This window comes from Solea senegalensis, linkage group LG17, assembly GCF_019176455.1.
Source record: "Solea senegalensis isolate Sse05_10M linkage group LG17, IFAPA_SoseM_1, whole genome shotgun sequence".
Taxonomy (NCBI): Eukaryota; Metazoa; Chordata; class Actinopteri; order Pleuronectiformes; family Soleidae; genus Solea; species Solea senegalensis.
Window position 1 is genome coordinate 7,842,000 of NC_058037.1, and position 23,296 is coordinate 7,865,295.

Here is a 23,296-nt window from a genome sequence, read left to right on the forward strand (position 1 = left end):
TTTGTGCTGTGTCCTGGTTTACGAGCATTTTATGTTATTTACTTTCAGCAACTTGCTCAGCGAACAATGAGAGGGCATAAGTAATTTATTTTTTTTTTTTTTTAAATTGTACTTTGCCTGATGGCTTTTATTTAACTGGGGCAGCTGATTGTACCAGGTAACTCAATAAAACCTGTATTACTACTGTCCCACTCAATTTGAGTGACTGACTGAATGACATGCAATATGGACTGATTTTGGAGGTATGACTCATGGATTATTGTGTTAAGAAATGTATCATTAAACAGAAAATTGCAATTACTGAAGCATAATACAAATTGAACTGGCATCATGACACAATCAAATCGAGACAAAGGCATATTGTCCCAGACCTAGTATGCACTGGCCTTTAGACATTTATAGGCTGTCCTGATAGTCAGCCAATAGTGGAAACTCGTTAATTTGTTTTCCTTTAGTTGCACAGCATAAGGTCAGAAACTGCAGAGCAGAACACCGGACTGATGAAAACGCCAGAACAGGAAGTCAGTTTCGGTTTCCAAGAGAAAAAAGCAATGGCACATTGATCTTACCAGGTATCTGAATGAAGGACCATCCGTGGCGAGGGTAGAGGGCCATCACACCCCCAGGGCATTGTGGGTGGAAGGCATTGGCCCTCATACGCCAGTCTGACGCAAGCTCAGGTGAGCCGTAGAGGAAGCAGTTTTTGAAGACTGTGCCCCCTCCACTGCGTGTCACCCACCACTCATACTCTGCACTGCGGTCGTTACAGTAACGCTCCATGGGAACTGTTGTCACCTAGGAAACCAAAAAGAAGAACGTGTTTTTTTTTTCTATATTTGAAACAACAGATAATATTGAGTCAAGATGAGAGGCGTTTGCATGTTACATGGGAGGGTTTGTGCAGGTTTTTAAGTAACATTTGACTCATTATTTGATATATTAGTGTTTGTTTGGCATGTGACAGTTTCGCAATAATAGCAAAGAACATGCACGCTTCCGACCAAAGAAATTGTATTGTAGTCAGTGGGAAAAATCCCTGCAAGATGAATGAATTCAATGAATCAGCAGATTCTGTGTGTGTGTGTGCGTGTGTGTGTGTGTACGGCAAGAGGTCAGGGAGAAGCTGTAACAACTGGTGAAAAACCTGAATGAGAAGCCCTTTAAAGTCACGTTTGTTTAACACGTAGCTGGAAGCCACAGTGGTCACCTCCACACCCCATACACACATACACACACGTTTCACAGATAAGGGCTGCTCATTGTTGAAGGCCCACAAAAGCAATGTGCACAGCACTCCCCTCTTCCCTTTCCAAGACCACCCAAATGCTGGTCCATCTTTACACAGATGCACCGTCCACACAATCACAGAGAGGGTGTCTTTCCTCACACACACACACACACACACAGTTACATACCCGGGGTGTGGCAGCGAGCAGGAACTTTGGTGGTAACGTGGGCCGACATGGCCGCACTGTGAAAGTGGTAGAATTTCTGCTGTGGATTTTCTCATCCGTGTGTCCCACAATGCCAGGCCTCAAGGCTGTGAAAACCAGTTCCTGAAACACACACACACACACACACGCACATACAAAAACACATTACCACCCTTGTTTCATAGTGCTAGTCCATTCAAAGCATCCAAATGCAATGATCATATTAGAGTGGAGAAATGTTTTTAAAATTATCTCTTCGGGTGATGTCACACCTCCTGCTGTGTGACTCCTGCTGTGATTTGTAAAAGAAAAAACATTGTTCACTGCAAAAGTTACAGTTGCTGCAAAGCAGAGGTTGTCGAGTGCATCATCCATCAGTTTTATAACTGATAGTGTATGCAGGTTTCCCTGGCCACATGCCTGAAATGTTATGTAAAAAAAAATCATCTAAAAGCTTTAAACATCAACACACACAAAATGTACGATTATTCAGCTTATATGATGCATGGATCTTAATGTGGGATAACACAGCTGCCTAATCTCACATTTGGGCAGAACATAGTGTGAGTCAAAAGGAATACATTTTGAGCTAAAGCTAATGCTCAAAAAATGCATTGCTACAGTAGATTGGAGAAAAATATCCCATGGTTATGCTTATGTTTTTCTGTTTACAGTGAGATATCAAAACAGTGGTGGATACACAGTGCCACCTGATGGTGGAAACTAGAAACAACATCCTTTCCCCTCCACCACTTATCAGCAGGTACTCATTTCAACACTTACAGTGTAGGTGTTCAACTATCTCACTGCTATCGTTTGATATTTACTGCAAATTGATTTGTGATATTCGTTATGAACTGTATATATGTACTGTATGTATTGCATTTTTTAAAAATAACAAACCAATCAAAAATCTTGCCAGTGCAAAAGTGGGATAAACACAGCTTATGGGGGTGGAATGAGTGCTAATGTTTACACACGGGTGACATCTGACTGAAAAAGACAGAGGTAGAAACATTCTAAATGATATAAAGTATAAAAATACAAATGCTGAAATGATTTTCATTTAATTTCCAATCAAATGAGTGACAGATGTTTCTCGCAAGGATGGACAGAGGGCGAAACTGATACACGAGGACAGACAGTCCGTTTGCAGCAGCGGCTCACAGCCATATGAGTAACAACTTTCCAAGTTGCCTGCTTCTCTCAGTTGCTAAACAGGAGCAGCAGGAGAGCTGAGAGCAATACTGACCACACTGTCATGTATTCAGCCAGGGAGAGATGAGCCAAGAAGAGAGATGCACTGTGTGCCAGCTCCATGCAGTTTTCAAAAGAAAAATGAGGAGTTGACAGAACTTGGCCGAAACTCTGGGAGACAGCAATTTCAAGAAACTCAAGGGGGAGTCTGCGGTCATCATGGTCACACAGTATACATACAGTATTAGCTCTTCAGGTATCTGCAAGTACTCACTGTCCCTCTTATATTTGAACTTAATTCTTATATTTTTCTGCTCTTTCATTCTCCAAGTCACTCCGGGGGTGTGTGTGTGTGTGAACTCAAGACAGTCAGCAGTTGCCTGACTCTGTGACATGAGGCGAGTGGAGCAAGAGAAGACTAGGATGGAATTACACAGAGAGAGCATTTTCTCCCGAGAGTTTTCCACACACAACAAATTAATTAAGGATCAGTGAAAGATGATAATGTGATACATATCTGGAAATGCGTAACTGCTATATGAAAGGTTCAGTGTGTTTTTCAAAACTAAAGAGATCAACTGCCCGAGCAGTGTGCTAGATTGTGTGCAGCATGCAGCTGTTTCTTTTTTAGAGGTCATCTGCCTATTTGAACTAGCACCTATGTTTTGCAGTTTCCTATTTCCAGTACTAACAATTGGATTTCCATACTTCCAGGAAATATTTGTTGTCTCATCATAACCCTATTGTTCTCGGCTTCAGTATCCAACACATATGAAAACATTTGAGTGCAGATGAAAAGAAAACTGGTTTCGTCAATTTATCCAGAGCAACATGTAACCGACAGACATTGCAATATTGCAAGATTTAAGCGTTTTCCAGGACAAAGGCGCTGCCACTATTTACCTGTTCCTTAACAACGTCTGTTTCAACAGTTACTGTCCTCTGAACCCATGCTTTTCTTTAATTATTATCACCTCTGATACACTAAGCACCATGGGAAACCAAACTATTGTTTTCACACTACACTACCATATCAACAAACAGACGTTTCCAACACAGGAACTTTACTTTATCCTAGAACACACATTTTTAGAGGAATTCAGCTCCCCTACCTGCATTTTCCATCAGAGCAATGCAAGTTCTACATGACGCTCTGGGATATTTTCCACAGTGTTGTTATACACCTGTCATTTTTTAAAACCCTTAACTGTAAACACAATGGTTTGGCTTGTAGTTTGCAGCTGACAGAAATTAGGTTTGAGCAAGCCAAAACTGCTGCTCTTCCCAAGGATTTATCCCTGCTGTGGAAACACAAATCACATTAACCAGGAGGAACTTTTAATCCTGGAAATGTTCCTGGACATCACTCCTAAAGAAATGTGAGTTCCTGGAATCCCGCATGATTTTTTAAGGGGCTTTTTTTTAATTTTATTTGATAGAAACTGTAAAGGAGAGACAGGAAACTGGAAGAGAATAGCAGTGAAAAGTCAAGGAACTGATGACCTGGCACTCAGTGCATATGCACCCATGTGACATGCCTGCTACCCATTTGTTTATCATGTCTCCCCAAAGATGCATTTTTAATCTTTAAACTGTATTTCATGATTCCTGGAGCTTTCTCTAACATGTCTGACAACAGACGCACAGACAGTCTTTGGTGTGTGACAGAGAGAGGGTGGACAGTGATACTCAGTCATAGAGCGACACAGAGATTAGGTTCCACTCTGGATCCCAGAGGAGGGAGAGGAAGCCTGGGGCAAAGAGCAAACTGTGTGGCGCAATACACACTAAAGCTCTGGGGAAAATTTCAGCAACATTAGTGCCACATACATCCCTTCTGGAGTTTCACCCATCTCCTACACACCAGTATGTGCCACATATGGCTGCTTGAGAGTCTCTTGTGTGCAGAGCTTCTAGCCTGAGTGAGTCTTGTGTGTTTCTCACCTGGAGGACAGGACTGGTGTGCGTGTTGGGAAAGGCAGTGGGTCTGTTCAGCCACAGAATCAGGTCCTTTTGAGACAGACACGTAATCCTGGGGTGTAATGAGCCTCTTTCCCCCTCCCCATCTCTGGCTTCCTGGTGCCTCTTTTCTTCAAGGCCAAACAGACGCTGATAGTGGAGCCGGTATGCAGCTTTCAGAGACAGAAAAAGGGCTAACCATCTGTGAGAGATATAACAGAGAACCTTTAAAGAAAATCATTTTAAAAGGAATTCTACCATCACTACCATGTAAAGCTGGCCATTACTGGATATAAAATCATATTAAGAATAAGAACTCCTCCTTCTATATATGTTAAGCAAAGTGCAGCTAAACATATTTAGTCTCAATAAGAGAAACTTAACTGAATATTCAAAGATTTCTTCAAAGAAAATGCACACTTATGTGTGTTTCAAAGTAAATAATATTGAGTTCACTTAAGCAGTAATAAGCAGTCGGTGGCACAAAAGTCCATGTCACCACAGAGGGATAACAAGGTGCAACTTGATGAAGTAAATCAAGTAAAGGAAGAGTGGCTTAAATTCATTATTGTAGTAATATTTGTTTTTTGAGCTGTGTGGAGGAATGTTGTGGTTTCCTCATTAGTCAACACATTCCTCCTCTGGTCCACTGTATCCACCCTTTCTGCTATTTTTTCAGTACGACGAAATGCGGACATAGGAGGGACATTTGAAGCTACATGATTTCTCAATGTCTTTTTTTTAATTTACTAATTCTGTTTCCATTGCACTCATTCACATCTTTCAATTCGGGTGTTTTAATGTATAATTAAAAAATGGGCTGATTTCAACACATCGCACAGTCATTATTTTTAACTTTTTTCACAGACAAAGACAGTATAAGGTTTGAAAATTGAAACATGAAGCCCACCTCACTAAGGTGCCTTGCAGCATAAGGTTGGACATCTCAGCGGGTGACACATCAATGAAGCGCAGGAAAGAAAAACAACTTCCTTTGTCATCACCTGGGAGAGTAACAATAGAGAATGAACTGAGAAGAAAAGACAAAACGTGATAATAACATACAAAAACATCAGAAGAAAGAAAAGTTTTGAATGTCAAAGCGATGTCGAATCACAGAAATCCTCTTTGCAGATGATATAACAAGCTCTTGACTTGACTTGTGCTCACCTTTTCTGTGAAAGAGAGACTGCTGGATGTGGTTTGGAGAGAAAGGGGACAACAGCACTTGCAGCAATCTGAGAAAGATTTAGATTGAAAGACACAACTGAATGTGAGAATAAGGAAGAGACAAATCTTAGGATATAATCTGATCAGTCAAACCCACAATGTTTCTGAAAAGTATAATTGGGATAATAGCCTTCTGTGAGTCCCAAATAAGCAAAAAGAGTTGGTGTGAAAACAAATGTAATTGACGACCAATTTGAAATAATCTAACAACAACAACTCAAAACAAATCTTGCTTTCTTTGTTTGAATTGGACTTGAACATATTTCTCAAGACCTAGATTGCCTGAATGTCTGTGTGTGTGTGTGTGTGCAAGTCTGCTGTATAACTCACTTGTTTTTGGCCTGGTTTTGTGCGTGGATGAGACCATGGCGGTAGACAAACTTGGATATGATGTAGGGCTTAATGGACATGTGGAACGGAGAGCGTGTCTCTTGGCGCTCAAACAAGTCAGGATGGTTACACACCTACAGAGAACAATACAAAGAGTGTGGTTGGCAAAAAATGTGCAAAGAAACATGAGCATTCCTCATTCTTGTGTTTATTCTACACATGCCAACTCATTGTTAAAGAGAGAAGGATTGTTCACACCAATAAAATGCAGTGCCCTCATGACTAATGGGAGATTAACATTCCTCTGGAATGCCAAATGTGGCTACAAATTATAAGAATTCTGCTATTATTAATATTATGACAAATTATTGAACAAATAAGGGTCATAAATGATCTACTTAAACTGTCAAAATAATCAAAACTTCATAGACGAAACCATTATAACCATACCAAACCATCCCATTACACTCTGCCAAGGAGGTTATGTATTTTGTTGCTGTCCGATGGAAGAATCCATTGAAATTTGGAGTCCATGTGATAAAGAAGGTGGATATATGTGTATTTTCCCCACTTGCTTTAATTTTGCAAGATTTTTTCAACATTTTCAGTAGAAAAGAAAATATGTTTGTATGTATATCGAATACTTAAGCAAAGGGATAGTTAACCAGGTTAAATCTCCTACCTTCCTGAACTGCATGACCAGGTTCATGAGGGAAGAGGTGGTGCTGTGAGACTGCTGGGCTGTGCCCATGGACGACTGGAGCAGGTCCTCGATAGAGATCTTGTTCCTCAAGGCCTGGTAGAGCAGCCTCTGCCGGGATGTCACCTGGCAGTAAGTCAGGATCTCAATCTGTGCAAACGAAAGGTCAACAATGAGCACTACAAACACAGCCATCAATTCTGTCGTCTTTGTTGTGTAAAGGATTCACGTCCACTGAAGTGTTTCTACATTATTTCAGTAAATGAGTAATTTAAAATGTTCTCATTCTGGCCTGGCAAGGAAAAAAATGCTGATTCTTTTAAATTTAAGTATAAAATAAGCCTACAGCAAGAGCAGACTGTTCCATTTTTGATTCAGTGCCAACATGATGTAGCAATTCCTTAAGACCACATTCAGTTTTTTTCACATGATCTCAACCAAAACTCAATTGATGGCTACAGACTCAATGGTCAGCTAACCCCACATTCTTTAAGCACACATCTTAAAAACACAGTGAAGTGGAACAACATACAATTCAAAACTTCAGTAATTCCTATTGGTTTTAATAGGTGGATTAAATAAGAGAAATCAACTACGGCTGAGCAGAAAACCTGAGAAGCTGGCAGGAACGTATGTGGGTGTGAGGGAAAGTGAAAAAGACAGATGTGTGGGTGTGGTGAACACTGCCATTCCTCTGACTCTGTGTGTCAAGACTCCCACTGCGTAAGAGTGAGTATGTGTGCACCGCATCTGACAGCAAGAGACCCCGGGTCCAACATCTGTCAAGAGGATCTGCCAGCACAAGCATCACTCACCAGCACGTTACAGCACTTTCTGTGTCAACGAGGTGCAGAGAGAGACAGATGGAAGACGGGTGCAGTGGAGAAGTGAGGCTAGTTTTGTGCTGAAAAAGTATAATGCTGCATTTTTAAAGGGGCGATATGTGAAAAATGTATTATAATAAAACCATGTGTGACCACGATGTGTCAATAGAGTCTAACACTAATGAAGATAAGTCTCTTCAATCTATTCAATTTATTCACAAAACACATTTTCATTTGCAGGCTGAATTTTTTTTTATGTTTTGGTTTGGTGTTTTGCCCCACCCACCAAATAAAGCAGTTCATAGCAGTTAACCCTTCTGTGACCATGCTGTAATCGTAGACAGGATTTGGCGTGTGTACTTCTCATTACCATATCTCCTAGACCGTTTGTGATATCTAGAAAATTAAAAAAAAAACTATGGACTGGCAATCTGTCCATGGTGTACACCGCTATGTCAGCTGAGATTGGCACAGCAAACTGCACGACCCTCATGTGGAGGATAAAGCGGTAAAAAGTGGATGGATGGATAGAGCTTTGCGCCCATATACTTGTCATTACAGTAGCCCTCAGGATCTCCGCGGAACAACTGTCCAATCACTGACAAGATTCACCAATGCGTCACATGTTTGTAATGTCTGCTTCTGTCTACTGTATTTCTAAACGGTTAAATAACTGCCTGATTTTGAAAGTGAAAGTTATCTTGAAAAAAAGGGGAAGAAGCTCAGTCAGTGAAATTTTTTTTTATCAAAAATAAATCCAGTCGGCCTGATTACCATCATGGTCATACGAGGGTTAAACTCACAGGCTGCCAGCAGAGCAAGCAGAGAGCAGCTAGCTGGTATCTGTCAGAAATGCTGCACTATATCAAACCTAAAAAGCCTCTGTACTGTGCTCAAAAATATCGCGACCAGAGAAGAAGAAAACAAGGCTCTGTAGTGTAGATCATTTTAAATACAGACGGCTGAAATTTGAGAGGAGGTTGACAATGGACCGTGAGTTTTAAAGAAAACTATTTTTGTCTTTTATGCAGTTAAAAATCTAGGGCTTGTTTTGCTGCAATGAGAATGAAAGCAGTTTGCTCTTCTACCTTGTCTGAGAGCTCGTTTTCCACATCCTTCTTGATCCTGCGCAACATGAAAGGCTTGAGGATCATGTGAAGTCTGGAAAGTTGGTCTGAAACACAAACATCACACAACACAAACGGTTACATGGAACAGTGAGCAGGAATAAAAGGCTGGCACTGGCAGAAAATTGTAGAATGTCCCCACAAAATGAGGTGGAAATGAATAAGTGTGGTCAGTTGGAAAAACAAGAGAGAACTAACACATAGCCAAGAGGAATATTTTTTTTTCTCAGCGCTAAGACTCACTCTCATCGATGGCAGACTTGTTTTCAGCATGGCTTTCGATGTCCTTGGAGAACCACTCGTTGAACTCTTCATGGGAATCAAACAGTGTGGGCATGATGAAGTGCAGCAGGGCCCACAGCTGAGAGACAGTAATAATACACACTTGTCAACAGCTGTGTATACACACACGTAGACACACACACGCACACACACACACACACACATGTTGCTCACCTCAGCCATTGTGTTCTGGATGGGTGTCCCTGTGAGCAGGAGTCTGTTTCGACATTGGAACTGCAGGAGAATTTTCCACCGAACACTGAAAAAAAAAAACACACAACAGCAACACTAAGCGTTGATCTATAGCATTCAGATAGCATTTATCATTAAAAACTGAACAGTACTTAAATTCTACATATTACTCACATTCTTAAATATAGTTTGCATGTGTGGACGCAGACTTTTGGACACATCTCTTTAAAAGGCATTTTCCCACTAAATTTGTAGGCTTTGGCCACCATCTAATGTTTGCCGTGAAATGATGCATACTGTATGTGTTTAGTTGTGCATGAGAATTATTCCATTTCTCAGGCATTCCAGAATGTTTGTGTATCGATTTCCAGTTACAAAAACACGCTGTTCAACAGCTATGAGGAAGAATAACTGACTTACTGAGACTTGAAACTCATTTTATGGCAACTGTTATGTCGATGCTTTTACCTGGTGCTGCTTTTCAGTGCCTGGGCCTCATCCAGCACCATGTACTGCCACTTGACCCTCTGGAAATACTTGACGTCCTGGACAACCAGCTGGTAGCTTGTGATAACCACGTGGAATGGAGCATTTTGTGTGTAAAGGGTTTTCTGTACACAAGTGGAAAGAAAGTGACAGTACAGTCTTTATAAACAAAACTACACATCAGAAACTCTATGTTCCTTTTTACACCATCATCTCATCCTCACCTGGCTCCAGAATTTCCGAATCACCTTACGATCATGAGGGTTTCCCCAGTACGGCAACACCTAGTGGACAAATCAATAGCATTAACAAAACAGATAAAAGTGGGTCAAGCCTGTCATAAGGAACACAGCAGTGCCAAAATGATCTATCAAGTGTAACTTTTTTCACCTGATCTATGGTATATTTAAACTGAGCTCTTCCAAAACACTGAGCATTGTTACAAAAACAGAGCTACAGTGATGTTCGTAGAGGGAACATTTAGGCACCACTTTCACATATGAATCACCACTTCAGTTGTTGATGCTGAACAGTGATGTGAAAAGATTTACACATCATTACCTCACTCAACACAAACTGGTTTCCCCATTGTTTTAGATCAGCCTTGCTTTGGGTGTTCAGGAAGCTTATCTTCAAATCACGTAATAGGGTCTTTTCACACTTCATTAGCAAAATAAGCTGCAATTGATTCACTTTCAATCAAGCATACAAAATGGGGATAGTTGAGTGCTCTGTGTCTGACACGTCGATGTGCCTGATAAATAACTTCAAGGCTAAAAGCATGCAGAGAATGCAACAACCACACAAGCAATGATATAAATGCCCTAAGACAATACTGCCCCCTCCTGGATAGTGGATAGTTTGAATTTTTTTACAGAATCTGTGAATACTTAGTGTGATTGCTGTTTGCTGCATTTTTCAACAACAAAGCACCACTGGGTTCATGTAAATGAGCACCAGAGAGCGGTCAGAATTAGGAACCATGATTCCTTCAGGCATGTTTCTGCAGGTGTTTCCGCCGGCGTGCTCACTCAGCAGCACAAAAAAAAAGATTCCCACCTTGAATTTGGGCACGAAGCGGGTGAACTCCTGATGCCAGTTGTTGAGCGTGGACGCAGGGGAAATGATCAGGAATGGACCCCAGATGTTGTCTCTCTGTGCAGGAACAGAAAAGAAAAATACACCATCAGCCACTCTAACAGCTGGTCTTTGTATGTTGCCTGTGCAAGCACTGCAGCACCCAATGACAGGAAACCCTGGAGGAACACGACATGCATCTTCCTGTCAGCAACAGTTTGAGCTGAAAGGCTCACATTTCCCCTAAATTCCACTTTTTCTCCATTTAGAGTTTAGGGACCAAATAAATCAAAAATCAGTCATTCACAACAATGAAATACGTTATCTGACTCATTCAATGAAATGTTCCACCACCTGCAAACAGCTCAGCCAGAAACTGGCGGCTTTTTAAAGGATGCAGGTGCACAGAGAAAATGGATGTCAGATGTTGTCAGCAGTAACAGCAGAGACAATTGAATATTCCACAGAACTCTGTGGAGGCTTGTGGTGCATGAGCCCCTTTGACCCATTGCTGTCTCTCACCTCTGCTAGGTGTGCCAAAAGGGCAATACTCTGGACTGTCTTCCCCAGTCCCATCTCATCTGCCAGGATTCCATTGATGCCCTTCGGATAAAAAAGAAAACAAAATGAAATATAAGTCATTTAACATGTAAAAAATATATTAAAATTAGCTGAAGTCAATATTACAATGACTGTAAAACCAGAAATACTTTAATTGATTCATGAATTTCAAATTGAGCAGCCACACTGGCCTAAAGAGATGTTATTATGTTAGGGGTTGTGTGAGTGAAGACAATTTGACAGGTCAAATTAGGCTGCATGGTTGAGTTCCATATATTTTCCTCAGTTTTACTCTCCTGACTGAACAGAGCCTGAACATGTGATCGGTAACACCTGTACTTTTCCTGGCAACACATGTCAAAATGGCTACTGTGAAAAGAAGAATCCCACAAGAACAGGATACCGTTACCTCGAACCACAAAATGAGCAAACATAAATTTCAAACAGGAAAACTGACACAAGTAAAAGTCACAGAAATTATTCCTATAAATCAAAGACAGATATCCAGGCGGGACAGAAATTCTCAGGACATCACCTGTTCATAGAGGTTAGCCAGCCAGTTCATGCCTTTGAGCTGGTAACCCTTGAGTTTGCCGTTGAAGATGGTCGGCTGAGGAATCTCTTCACCGGCATGAATGGATGGGTTGGAGAGGCTGTAGCTCTCTCCAAAACCAGAGACAGCACCTGAGGACAAGCCGACTGCTGCATGCAGGGACGCGCAGCGACTGTCTTTTGCCTCTTCATCAAACATTCGTGTCTACGGGGAGAGATTTGGCAGTTAGGACAGTATAGCACTGTGTGTGGGTGTGCATGTGTGTGTGTTGGGTGCATTATCTTACACTCGCTTGATGAATCTGGTAGGCTTCTTTGGCATTCCTCAGAGCCTGAGACTTGTAGTAATCACTATCTGAAATCACATGTAGTTTGTGATTAATTAAATTGTGGTATGTAACCATTGATTAAGAGTAGATAGTAACTGGTAGTAATAACTAATAACACTGTCCTTCATATATACAGTAGTTACTGGCATTAAACACAGACAGAAGTTCTTGAAGTGGAAAGACTTACATAAAAAAATAAATGGAAAAGTTGGGGTTTATTTTGGGTCTCAACACAGTTCAGGGGAAACTGTTTAACATTCCCACAGAGGGACTGAATACATATAACTGTCAACCATCACATTGCATTTCTAATTGATTGTGCTCCACAAAAACACATCAAACATGACAGAGTTGAGCATACATACCATACTCCTCCTGTCCCATGTTGACCATTACGCCCCCTCCAATGTCTATCTGTCTTTGAGCCCCAGTGTCTTCAAGCTTTCTAAGAATTTCTTCCTGCGCGGCATCCCCTCCTGGACCACCAATGCTGGCTTTACCACTCATAAAGTGAGCGTACAGCTCCGTCTGAGTGATGAGGAAATTTAGTTTGCGCTGCTGACGCTTGGCCTGCAAAGCAGAGAAAATCACAAATTACTATTCAGTCATTTCACACAGTGGAATATTCCAAGTTTGAGCACATTTTTCATTTTCATGTTTCATGTGAAACACCTCTGAAGACAAAAACTTCTGCTCCACCCACCTCTCTCATCTCCTCGTCCAGTTTACGTTGCTCCAGCGCCTCCTTCTCTGCCCTCTTCCTGTGCTCTTTCTCCACTTTCTCATACTTCTTCCAATAAAGCATCATCTCCTTCGTAAGGCGTCGAGCTCGAGGTAACGTCTCCTTGCAGTTCTTCTGAGCCTGGATAGCTGCACGCCGCACTTCTCGCATGCATTGGTGAGCCAGCTAGTACAAACAAAACAGAGGTTATGGTTTTAATTAAGCTGGGAACTAATATTTCACATTCAAGATCTTTGTCAAGTGGGTTATCATGTTTTTTCATAACATCTTTGAAATGTAGTGCCAACCTCATAGTATTCTATACACTTGACTTACCTTTTTAGCATTAGTCAACACCAGGTTCTTAGCAGAGGTCTTCTGCTTGAAAGTCTGCAATTTAAGTATAAATAGAATATTAAGTACTGAACATTTGACCAAAACTTAAAATTACTGAGCATTTATTAATGACCATAGCTATGATTAACATCATTCATACTAACTTTGGGGATCTCCTTTTTGGCAATGGTCAGCCAGGCTTTGCGTCTCCGGGCATTCAGCTGTTCGATGGTCAGATGTTTCTTCTTCACGATAGGCAGCGGAGCATCATGGGAAAACCTTGCAAAGACCTTGTTGATGTAAGGATGCCCCTCTTCCAGAAACTCTCCCTCACCCCGTTTCTTCTTCTTCTTCACCTTTTTCAGTTTAGCTGAATAACAAAAGTCACACAAAAAACAAATTCACATTTTTTCCAATAATTATCTGAACAAGTCTCCAACAGATTTCAGCTTTGTCTTTACCCTTGAATTTCTTCTCATCTTTGATTTTCTTCTTCTTAGGGCCCAGTAAATGGCGATGTTGCTCATAAAATGGGTCATGAGTAGACAAGAGCCCAGTGCTGTAGTACTGATACTGGTGCAGCTGTGGGACAGATAAAAATGGACAGAAATATACAGATATATATGATGTATTAAAAAAAAACATGTGTTTCGTGTTATCTAAGTCTTTCTTGGCACTGTATTCATGAGCAGGTGTACCTCACGGTCAGAGTGGAACTTGCTCTGATGCTGCCTGGTAAAGCGATGCAGCCTCAGCATGTCGTGCAGCTCCTCCCGAGACAAACTGAAATCAGAATCATCTGAATCTGTGTCCGAGTCCGTGGTGTCATCACTCAACAGGATACTCTGTAGGAGGAAGAGGGAGAATGTGGTTCAAGGAAGTTGAAAGGAGCAAGTCAGGTAAAGAAAGTATGAGAACAAAACAATGCAGTGTTCAAAAAATCTGGCTTCCTGGAGGACAACACAATATTAAATACTATTTAAATTTCTATTGTATGATGTGAAATGTTTATACATACCTTGAGCCATTTCCTGTTTTTCTTCACCTTGGAGAAATTGTAGAGGCTTGCTTTATCTGCTTTTTGGTCTATGGGGTTTTAAAAAAAACAGAAAAAAAGACAGAGATAAAACAAGCATAAAGCACATCTACAATGCCAAAATAAATGACAGCAGCTCAGGACATACTTGTGTAGTAATATAGGAGAAACATTAACAAAGTGTTTCTCTATGCATCTTACCTTTACCTTGTAGCAAAACTCCATTAAGAGTCTTGCTTTCTGCCAATCCATCACCGTGTTCACATGACTCACTCTTCACTGTCAAAGCTGTATGTTGTGCTGAGTGGTCCAGGGAGAGCCCAGTCCCCAATGCACCATCACTGTCATCGCTATCATCACTACATAATGAGAAAAGTGTAGCTATAAACTCATTGTTTGCATTCAGAGAAAGTTCTACTGTCTTATGTCTCATAAAAAGACAAGGATATAAGTGATGCCAACATTATATTTTCAAGTTTTAATCAATATTGCTCCAACTAACTCACTTTCTAACACTGTAAAAACAAAATTATATGTATGAGACCACTCAACAGCAACACCCAATTGAACTTACATTAGATTGTGTACTGTAACAATGCATTAATTAAATCTGAGAGAGTACCTGGTTATGTCTCTGTTGAAGATGGTAGCAGTTTGACGCAGGAAACTGTCCAACCTCAGTGATCTTTCTAAACGTTGCAGGTAGAGAGGTTTGGCCAGGACAGAGGTTCCTGAAGCCCCAACCTCCAGCTGGCCGCCCTGCCCTGACGCCATGCAACACAGACTCCTCTGCCCAGCAGGGCAGCAACTTTTACTGATGAGAGAAAAGCAGAGTGAAGATAGACAGTAATGGGCATTTGATTAAAGATCAGAGTTCAAGCACAGGACAAGGCTACCTATTTAAAAAGGTAGCATTTGAAGGTTTGGCAATTTTACATCCATTTACCTAAATAGAGTTACAGTATCTTAATAAAATTTCACAAAGCTTAGAAGCAGTTGCATTTTGCATTAATTTCCCCAATCCCAATCATATTCTGACTAGTCAAGTCTGGGTTGCAAGAGATATTCTCCATCCAGCCTGGTTCCAGAGTCCTTATATCCACCCACATCTCAGTTGTTTTCGTAGTAAACAGAACAACCATTTATTCCAAGCCACCTTCTGACTTGCATAATTGTACCAACTCATGGTTCAATAATGTACCTACCTTCTCAGTTAAGTACATCATTGCACTTGATTCCAAGAATAATGATCTGACAAAGGGTATAAACCCTGTAAAAAAGGAAATCATAGTCACACAGTGATATTTAAAGACAAATGCATATTTATGAGGGGCTGGTGTTTCACATGTTATGTGCTCTGCCGGGAGTTTTATTGTGCAGCACTTCAATGTTGAGTTCTCATAATTTTCAAACAGGGCAACACACAAAACATATGTTATTCACATAATATTAAACTGCATGTGATATCAGCTTTTAATGGTTTGCTTCATGTTTGCAAAAATAATCCCTTATAAGAACTGGAGATTGATCCTCTTTTTTTATTTTAATTTAATATCCCTTTCCCTGACACACACAGACATGAGTGCTAATACATACTATGTATTAATTCAGTACCATTATATATTCCATATCGTATTAAAAGATCAGGCCACTGAAGTCAGAGCAATTGAAATCTTCGTATATTTGATTATATTAATATTCCATATGTTAATATAAGTTGAGTATTAAAGCTGTGGCGATTACAGGTTTATAGGTGAACTACAACACTTGTCCTATGTAATTACTACACAGCCTCTCTAATAAACTAGGGGGTGACATGAACTAAAGCCACGCAAGATTGTGGTCTTATTATTAAAACGAATATATTCAGAAATAATGTTGGCCTTCCTTCGACATCGTGTGGTTGTGTTATTATTGGCTAGCTGACAAGCCCACGCTAGCATTAGCCAGGCTTTGCTAGCTAACCTTGGTTGGTAAAGCTCTCGGGCTAACGAGTTGTAGCTGTTAGCACAAGCTACATTGCCTGCGATCAATGATAGTTAAGGGTCAAGGTGGTGATTTGCACTCACAGTCCTGCTACAAGTAAACACTGCAGATATTAGCAAGCGCTGTTAAGTGATACAACACCCAGCCTTAGAAACAGGACCATCTGTGATAGCACTTATCTTATGTAGCTTACATCATTAACGTTAGCTTATGAAATACTGGTTTTCGCTAACACGGACCCTCACGCCGTTAATATGAAGCATTCAAATCGACTCTGTCTCTTTAAGGCCACCACCGCACTTCCTTAACAATGTATTAAGAAATGATATTGGTTTAATTGCAGTTCTTGGATTGTTCAATTGCGACACAGCAACAGCCAGGCCCGCCGCCCGCGCCTTTCGTACCCTCTATGCGGACACGAGCGGGTAGTCGGTTGCCTGGTGAACGAATGATCCCTGTGTTCTAATTCTTTCTTCCTCCCGGCCATCTTCCCCCATTGCTCCTTCGCCATAACAACCACCACGGAGTCTCTCACCTGGGCCCCGTGTCCCCCTTTTCGCCTCTCTCGTCGCTGCTGCCGACTCTCGGTTCTCTGACTCCAAAATGGCGGTTTGAGGCACCAAGCGAGTCTGTGAGCTTTGAGTCGGCAGCAACAGCAGAGAGGCGGCCACTTTCTGTTACTGAGAGAGCAGAGACACGACGCCATGGCGAGGGTACAGCAAGGAGCAGGCGTTTTAATCAATCGCAGAAAGTGGGGCGTTCGCTCGTCGATGTTTACGGGGACGCAACATTGACAGTAATTCAAACGGCATATTTTGCTAACTGTGCAATGTACGCACCCATAATTTATACAATTCTGAAAAGTTATGAAACACTTAAAACAAACGTATCGATGATTTTCCGATTTCGATTAGTGGTGTCTGCTCACTGCGAAGATTACCGAGCTACGTCTGACGTCACCAGAAGGGAACTCCGTTTATGGCAGTTCAATACTCACTAAATGTGAGAACTATAAAGTTTTTCTCTGAAATTGTTAAAATGGCTGTCAAGTTATTTTGCAGTAACATACTGATCTGCACATATTGTGTGTTATCACTCAAATCCTCCTGTTATACTTAAGCTTGATGCCAAACCATGTAAAATAAGATATGTGGTCTTATTCATGTCCCACCAGTACAACTAAGTAAAAAAATATTTTAAATTAATTCCACTAAAAACAGTCCTAATATTTACTCATTCAGTATGGTCAAGCTTTAATGAGCTGAACTCAGCGCATATATGAAATAACAGTTGTTAATATGAAGCATAAAGTGTGCAATGAACAGTGTACTGTAAAACAATGATGTTGAAATCAAGATGACACACACATAACATACAAAATTGTTCAAATGGATGTTATGCTTTAATCGACCAAACAAGTGCATAAGCTAATGCAGTTAGTAAACGTATAGTGCAGTTACATTTGAATCATTTTCAACCATCATATTCAGAGGTTCAGGCACGTCTACGTACTGTACATCTCTGGCACTGTTAGACATCACCACATTATTTCGGATCATCACTCAATGTCAATGCTCCCATACAAAGTGCAAAGGTCTCAAAGTCTGCTTCAAATACTACCAACAAAAAAGATGTATTCTGTATAGAGCAAATGAAGCACACACAGTTTTCAACAGCAAGCACATTCATCATAGGCCTGTCATATGGATGATGCAGTTTCACCGACACACAGACAGTGTGGGCTGACATAGGTGTACATCCTACTGGGAGAAGATGAATCCCCAATTCATAGCCAGCTGGATTTCTCCTCCTCAAATTTCTGTGGATCAATGAATGGCTTGTCAATAGATTTGATCATTAGTTCGCCACAGTACACGCACTCAGTTGCAATGATGTCATCAATGTCTGATTTTATCTGCTCCCGGCTTGTGCCAGCATTGCCCTTTCCCAGACTGGAAGTATCACCCTCATCCTTGGGGACTGGACGGTGGCGTGACTTGGAGGATTGTGTGGTTGCGGCAAGCTTTTTCTGTAGCTCCTCCAGGCGACTCTGCTTGTAGGCAGACAGGTGAGGGGTGACTTCCTGGAAAAAAACAAAACAAGTCATATGTGATTGGAAACCATGACTACGCTGAAGATGTTCAGAAATGTATGAATTTGTTTGATTTTCTAAAAGGATACCTGAAACAGGCAGTCATTGTGGAACATGTGTCCACAAAGGAATAAATAGAAGGGTCTGTTGAGCAACGGGAAGTCACAGGCAGCACACTTTTCTTGGGAATCCACTACACCATATTTGTTCCTCATTTCTTGGATGTCTTCTCTTATTCGTTTGGCACTTTCTGTAGCTTCCTCCATTTCCTGCTTCAGCTCATCAATGTGCTGGTTATACTCCTCCAGGGAGCTGCAGATGGCCTCCTGAGACACAAAGGTGAATAGAAAAATGACGTACATTGCTTACTTTACTCAAAACACATGAGAGTAAATACTATGTAACAAACCTTGAAGTGGTCAATGGTGACAAAGTCTGGGAAGAAGGGCAGTATGTCTTCAATCTTGAGTAGATTGCAGCTGGACAGGCAGTTCATGGCTTTCTTTACATCTTTCTCTTCTTGCACAACATGCCGGGCAATCTTCAGCCAAAGCTTCTTCCTCAGTTCCTCATCCTCCTCGGGCAGGTCAGCACATGACTTGGCCAAGTCCACATCTACCTAGAGATAATAAATACATCACACATTGGTGGCAATGAGTAACTTTAAAATTAAATATGACTGGGCAAGCAGACTCCATACTTGAATGACTGGAATATGTTTTATTTTATCTACACACTGACCCAACAATGGGCACCACTTACTTTTAAAGCGAGATCTACTGCCTCCTCATACAGTTCCATTATCCTATAGACCAGGACACATTCCTTGAGGTAGCCATGTTCAGCACACAGCCTGAGAGCATACTTCAGGTCGTAGTGTATCTCTGAGGCGTGTGTGCCTGCCTGCTCCAGATACAACAGCAGAGAGGCAGGCTTATATTTGGCATAAAGTGACAGCAGGTAGTTATGGATTGCCTCCTCTGTCACATTAAGCTCATACACACAGAACTCCATGTAGCGGATGGTTTCACTGATCTGCTGGGTGCTGCCCATCTGACTGTAGTTCATCAGAGCTGGAATGAGCTTCTTTGGATCCAGCTTCTTGCCCATCTGAATCCATGCATCCACCACATTTTTGGGAATATGTTGCATGAGGACGGGGGAAAACTTGTAAAAAAGCCTCTCATCACAGTGCTTGGAGAGCACCCCAAGAGCAGCGCTGAAGTCATCGTGTTGGCAGTAGTGGGATATCACTCTTTCGTAGTCCTGCATGACAACGGAGAAGTACACCATGTCATCCACATTGCCGTGGCTGGCCAGCAGGTCATAGATGGTGCTGCGATTGTTGAAAAGGCACTCCTTGTGCTTCGAGCTACTGAGGAAGTTGCGGAACTCTTCACGGGTCTCCTGGAAGATGATGGTGTTACCATCACTCTCCAGCTGGCCAAGACGGTTCAGGTAGAGCTCGGTTAGCCAGGTGACCAGCAGGGTGATCTGTGTTCTCTCACTCATTTTCAAATTATTTAGCTTCTTCAGTAAGAATTCTTTTAAGGCTTCTTCCTGTTTGGCTTCGATGAACTTGAGTGCTATCTCTTCAAAATAGTTCTGTGTCAACGCATAGCACTTGGCACTCTCCAGGTATCGTTTATTCTGGAAGCAGTGCTCAGCCTCCTTAGCCAGGACCATATCCATGCACTCAGGCCGGTCACGGCAGTACTCCTTTGCCAGATCAAATTTATTCATGCTCATGTACATCTGCCACACATCCCTGGCCTCACGCTGGATTTGATATCGGAAGACTGCCTGCTCAGTGTAGATCCATACCAACCCCCCGACTGGGTCCTTGATCATCTTCTTAAGGGAGCCAAATTTATCTGGGAACACATCCTCATAAACCACCTGCCCATTCAGGGTGCAGATGGCCTTGACTCGGTCATGAAGCAACAACAGGAAGTGGAACTGTGTCAGCACAATGGAGATGGGCTTGTTGAGGCTAATATCAATGTCCGGCGTGTACTCCCATACCTTTTTGAAACATGGAAAAGAATGTGAAATCACAAGAAGGCAGAACTAAACATTATTAAGATAAGTGAACATTCTCCCCCTCCTCCACACACATAGAGACATTTACCTGCACATCACTGAGCAGGGAATCAGGCCTCACGTAGTCCAGCTGACCGTAAAGAACTCCATTACCCATCATCCAGGCAAACGCCTTAGGGGAGGTCCGAAGCTTTGAGGTGTAGAACGTGATCTCACTGTAGCCCATGTTGGCTGGAAACTCCTGGAAACTGGGCAACAGGTCCTGGTTCTGGTTGAATATAGTGCTGAAGCCTTGCTGCTCTGTCCCCTCGGCCACCTTACCCACAAACTGGAACAGGCGTTTGCGGGTGGTGGCGATGATAAAGTACTTGCTCTCCAGGCCACGCTCTATCTCCAGACAGCAGACGGGTGCTGGTTTCCCGTCCTCCTCCAGACAGTGGACCTGTCACGAGAAAAGTGATATTATTAAGCACAAAATAAGATATGTAGATCAACATTATGTGCCGTTAGTAAAGTAATGTAGACACAATATTAGCCCTGTAATATATATTAAAATGTACATTATAATGGCAAAGTAGTTTACTGTCAGATAATCAGACAGACCTGTCTGAAGTATTGGTCTGGATTGGTGTTGAACAGGCTGCCCTCACTTGCGGAGATCTCAGCCTCAAAAATGATGCCTTGACTGGTGCCAACTAAGATGGGCCCTGTGTTGGTCTCATTGCCCAGCACCTTGTTCCAGCCAACGCTCTCTATGAGATGGCCTCTCCAGCGGGACAAGCTGCGTGCCTTCTGTGTGTTCCTGTTGAGGTACAGACACTCACAGGAGCTCAGGCTGATCAGCACATGGGAGCCTGCAGTGGGATAACATGGAGGAGGGACAGGGCTCCAGCTGTTAGTCAGTCACAACCATGAAATACCAGATCAATGCAGTGCTGCTATAGTCTGAGGCATGCTATATATTAAAAACACACTAAGCAATACTAGGCATATCCTTAATGGCTGGTAATGTGTAGCTGTGTTTGTAGTTTGTAAAGTCAAATCAGAATACACATTGTGTATTTTCTCACCAGTGGGGTCCAGGAAGAGTCTGTGCACTTTACTGTCATCTTTCCTTCCTAATTCAATCTGATTGGGCTGATCTGGCTTGGCCAAGTCAATCCTGCATACAAAAGAACATAAATACATCAGTATCAGAAGCAATGACAATGCTTCAATAAACAACTTTGATAATTAATCAGTGTAGAGCAGCCATTAATCCAAATTGACACAATCAAGACACTAGTGACCACTAAGGCAGTGTTGATTGACAGTGTGTTATTTGCCTCAGCAGGGTGTCCTTCCCCAGACTCATGCACAGCTGACTGTTGCAAACTGCAAGATGGTTTATTTTCTCTGGTGGAGTAAAATCGATCCTCTGCTTGTTGAATATCGGCTTCTCTTCTTCAAGCCTCACATTCACAAAGCCTGCAATGAGAGAAAACGCTCATATGAATACAAACAATTTTTTAAAAGTGTGTCCATCTGTTATTAAACATTAATCATCTTCAAATGCGATCTACCTGAGTGTGCTATTCCGATGTTGGTGCTTGACAAACGGCTGTGCTGCTGCCTTATGTTTTGCGAGTCCTCGTACTCGTCGAGAATGGAAGCCATAGTTGAAATGACCTTAATTCGCCTTATTTTAGTACCAGTAAATAAATGATCTCCACATAAACAGGACAGTGACGAGTCAATTCAGAGACGACATGGCTACAAAAAAGCTAGCTATCATGTCACAGCTTCCTCCCGTTCACCCACCGCCGCATTATTTCCTGTCGCTGCGTGAGCCTTTGCTGACGTGTGATGTGTAGAATATTTCTGACGCTCCACAATAAATATGAAAATATAGGCGATTTCAACCAACTCGTGCTATCATAACAGCTAGCTTAGCTTCCGCCTGCACCACACAGGACTGGATAATCAGGTGACACCCGGAATCATGTGATCATATTCAATGCAGTGCCCTGACTTTGTCACTAGGGGGAGCAATTTGCCCAGTAATAAGAAAAACCTTATGCACAATCCTATTGCGGTGCATAGTACTGCAGTCAGCTATGCTTTGATAAAATGAACAGAATAGATACTTAATAACATTACATTTAATACTACTTGATAAATACATATTATAATAATACTCCAATAAATCCCCAAAAAGTCCAGTTGCTACTGATTCAAGAACTTGTATAACTTGTCCTGGATAAATGAGAATCTGCACAATTATTTCTACATCATGTTGTATGTGTATTATAAACATATATAATTAATTAATATAATGAATACACTATTATAATAATAATAAGAAGAAGACGAATAATAATAATAATCACAATAAATAAATGAAAATAAGACAGAGAAACAGAGAAAAGACAGAGAAAATACTTTGTTTTCAGGTATTGCCTGAAATTAGGTAGTACAGTTGTACTAGTTGTGTGCCTCACAGTAAACACATTGTATTATAGTCTTACACTTTTTTAAAATGTATTTGTTCGTTTACTTTGTTCTGTTATTGACTTCTCGGGGCCTAGCAGAAAAGAGCTTATATGAAAACCATATGAAAATATTTTGATTTGAAAAATTAGATTTTTACTCATCTATTCTATTTGACAGCTGCTTTCACATTGTCTCCATGTACGTACTTCCCATTGCCACTTGCACCTATGTAAATACAGTTTGTAAACATGTACAACTGCTCCGGGTGCCTTAAAAAAAAAGTCAAGTTCTTTGAATTCATTTTATTGTTTTAATAACTAGCTTTCTGGAG

General features: G+C 41.4%; 2 protein-coding genes across 6 annotated transcripts in view; both read right to left on the reverse strand.

The window, feature by feature from the left end:
• ino80 (INO80 complex ATPase subunit) overlaps positions 1-17,069 on the reverse strand; it is a 38,511-nt gene extending 21,442 nt beyond the window's left edge. The window contains exons 1-27 of one of the 5 annotated variants that reach the window (XM_044048832.1): positions 16,894-17,069; positions 15,578-15,642; positions 14,995-15,186; positions 14,580-14,731; positions 14,355-14,422; positions 14,035-14,181; positions 13,798-13,918; positions 13,501-13,706; positions 13,337-13,390; positions 12,983-13,186; positions 12,645-12,849; positions 12,238-12,305; positions 11,934-12,155; positions 11,360-11,440; positions 10,820-10,915; positions 9,985-10,044; positions 9,743-9,885; positions 9,257-9,341; positions 9,044-9,161; positions 8,762-8,847; positions 6,832-6,999; positions 6,150-6,283; positions 5,760-5,827; positions 5,500-5,593; positions 4,575-4,791; positions 1,416-1,556; positions 570-795 (exon numbers count right to left, since the gene is read on the reverse strand). In XM_044048832.1, coding sequence (XP_043904767.1) covers positions 570-795; positions 1,416-1,556; positions 4,575-4,791; positions 5,500-5,593; positions 5,760-5,827; positions 6,150-6,283; positions 6,832-6,999; positions 8,762-8,847; positions 9,044-9,161; positions 9,257-9,341; positions 9,743-9,885; positions 9,985-10,044; positions 10,820-10,915; positions 11,360-11,440; positions 11,934-12,155; positions 12,238-12,305; positions 12,645-12,849; positions 12,983-13,186; positions 13,337-13,390; positions 13,501-13,706; positions 13,798-13,918; positions 14,035-14,181; positions 14,355-14,422; positions 14,580-14,731; positions 14,995-15,146 — 3,316 coding nt within the window. In that variant the 5' untranslated portion in view covers positions 15,147-15,186; positions 15,578-15,642; positions 16,894-17,069. Of the gene's footprint in view, positions 1-569; positions 796-1,415; positions 1,557-4,574; positions 4,792-5,499; positions 5,594-5,759; positions 5,828-6,149; positions 6,284-6,831; positions 7,000-8,761; positions 8,848-9,043; positions 9,162-9,256; positions 9,342-9,742; positions 9,886-9,984; positions 10,045-10,819; positions 10,916-11,359; positions 11,441-11,933; positions 12,156-12,237; positions 12,306-12,644; positions 12,850-12,982; positions 13,187-13,336; positions 13,391-13,500; positions 13,707-13,797; positions 13,919-14,034; positions 14,182-14,354; positions 14,423-14,573; positions 14,732-14,994; positions 15,187-15,577; positions 15,643-16,762 lie in introns of all 5 variants that reach the window. The other 4 variants (XM_044048829.1, XM_044048831.1, XM_044048834.1 and 1 more) reach the window with 4 other exon arrangements.
• A 672-nt stretch (positions 17,070-17,741) lies between these two features.
• vps18 (VPS18 core subunit of CORVET and HOPS complexes) lies at positions 17,742-22,474 on the reverse strand. The gene is made up of 9 exons (XM_044049762.1): positions 22,056-22,474; positions 21,819-21,960; positions 21,564-21,655; positions 21,097-21,347; positions 20,582-20,935; positions 19,213-20,475; positions 18,860-19,069; positions 18,540-18,776; positions 17,742-18,441 (listed from the first exon to the last, which is right to left on the reverse strand). Exons 1-9 carry the CDS (start codon positions 22,147-22,149, stop codon positions 18,145-18,147), a joined length of 2,940 nt encoding a protein of 979 aa, XP_043905697.1. The 5' UTR covers positions 22,150-22,474; the 3' UTR covers positions 17,742-18,144.
• Between the last annotated feature and the right edge of the window lie 822 nt (positions 22,475-23,296).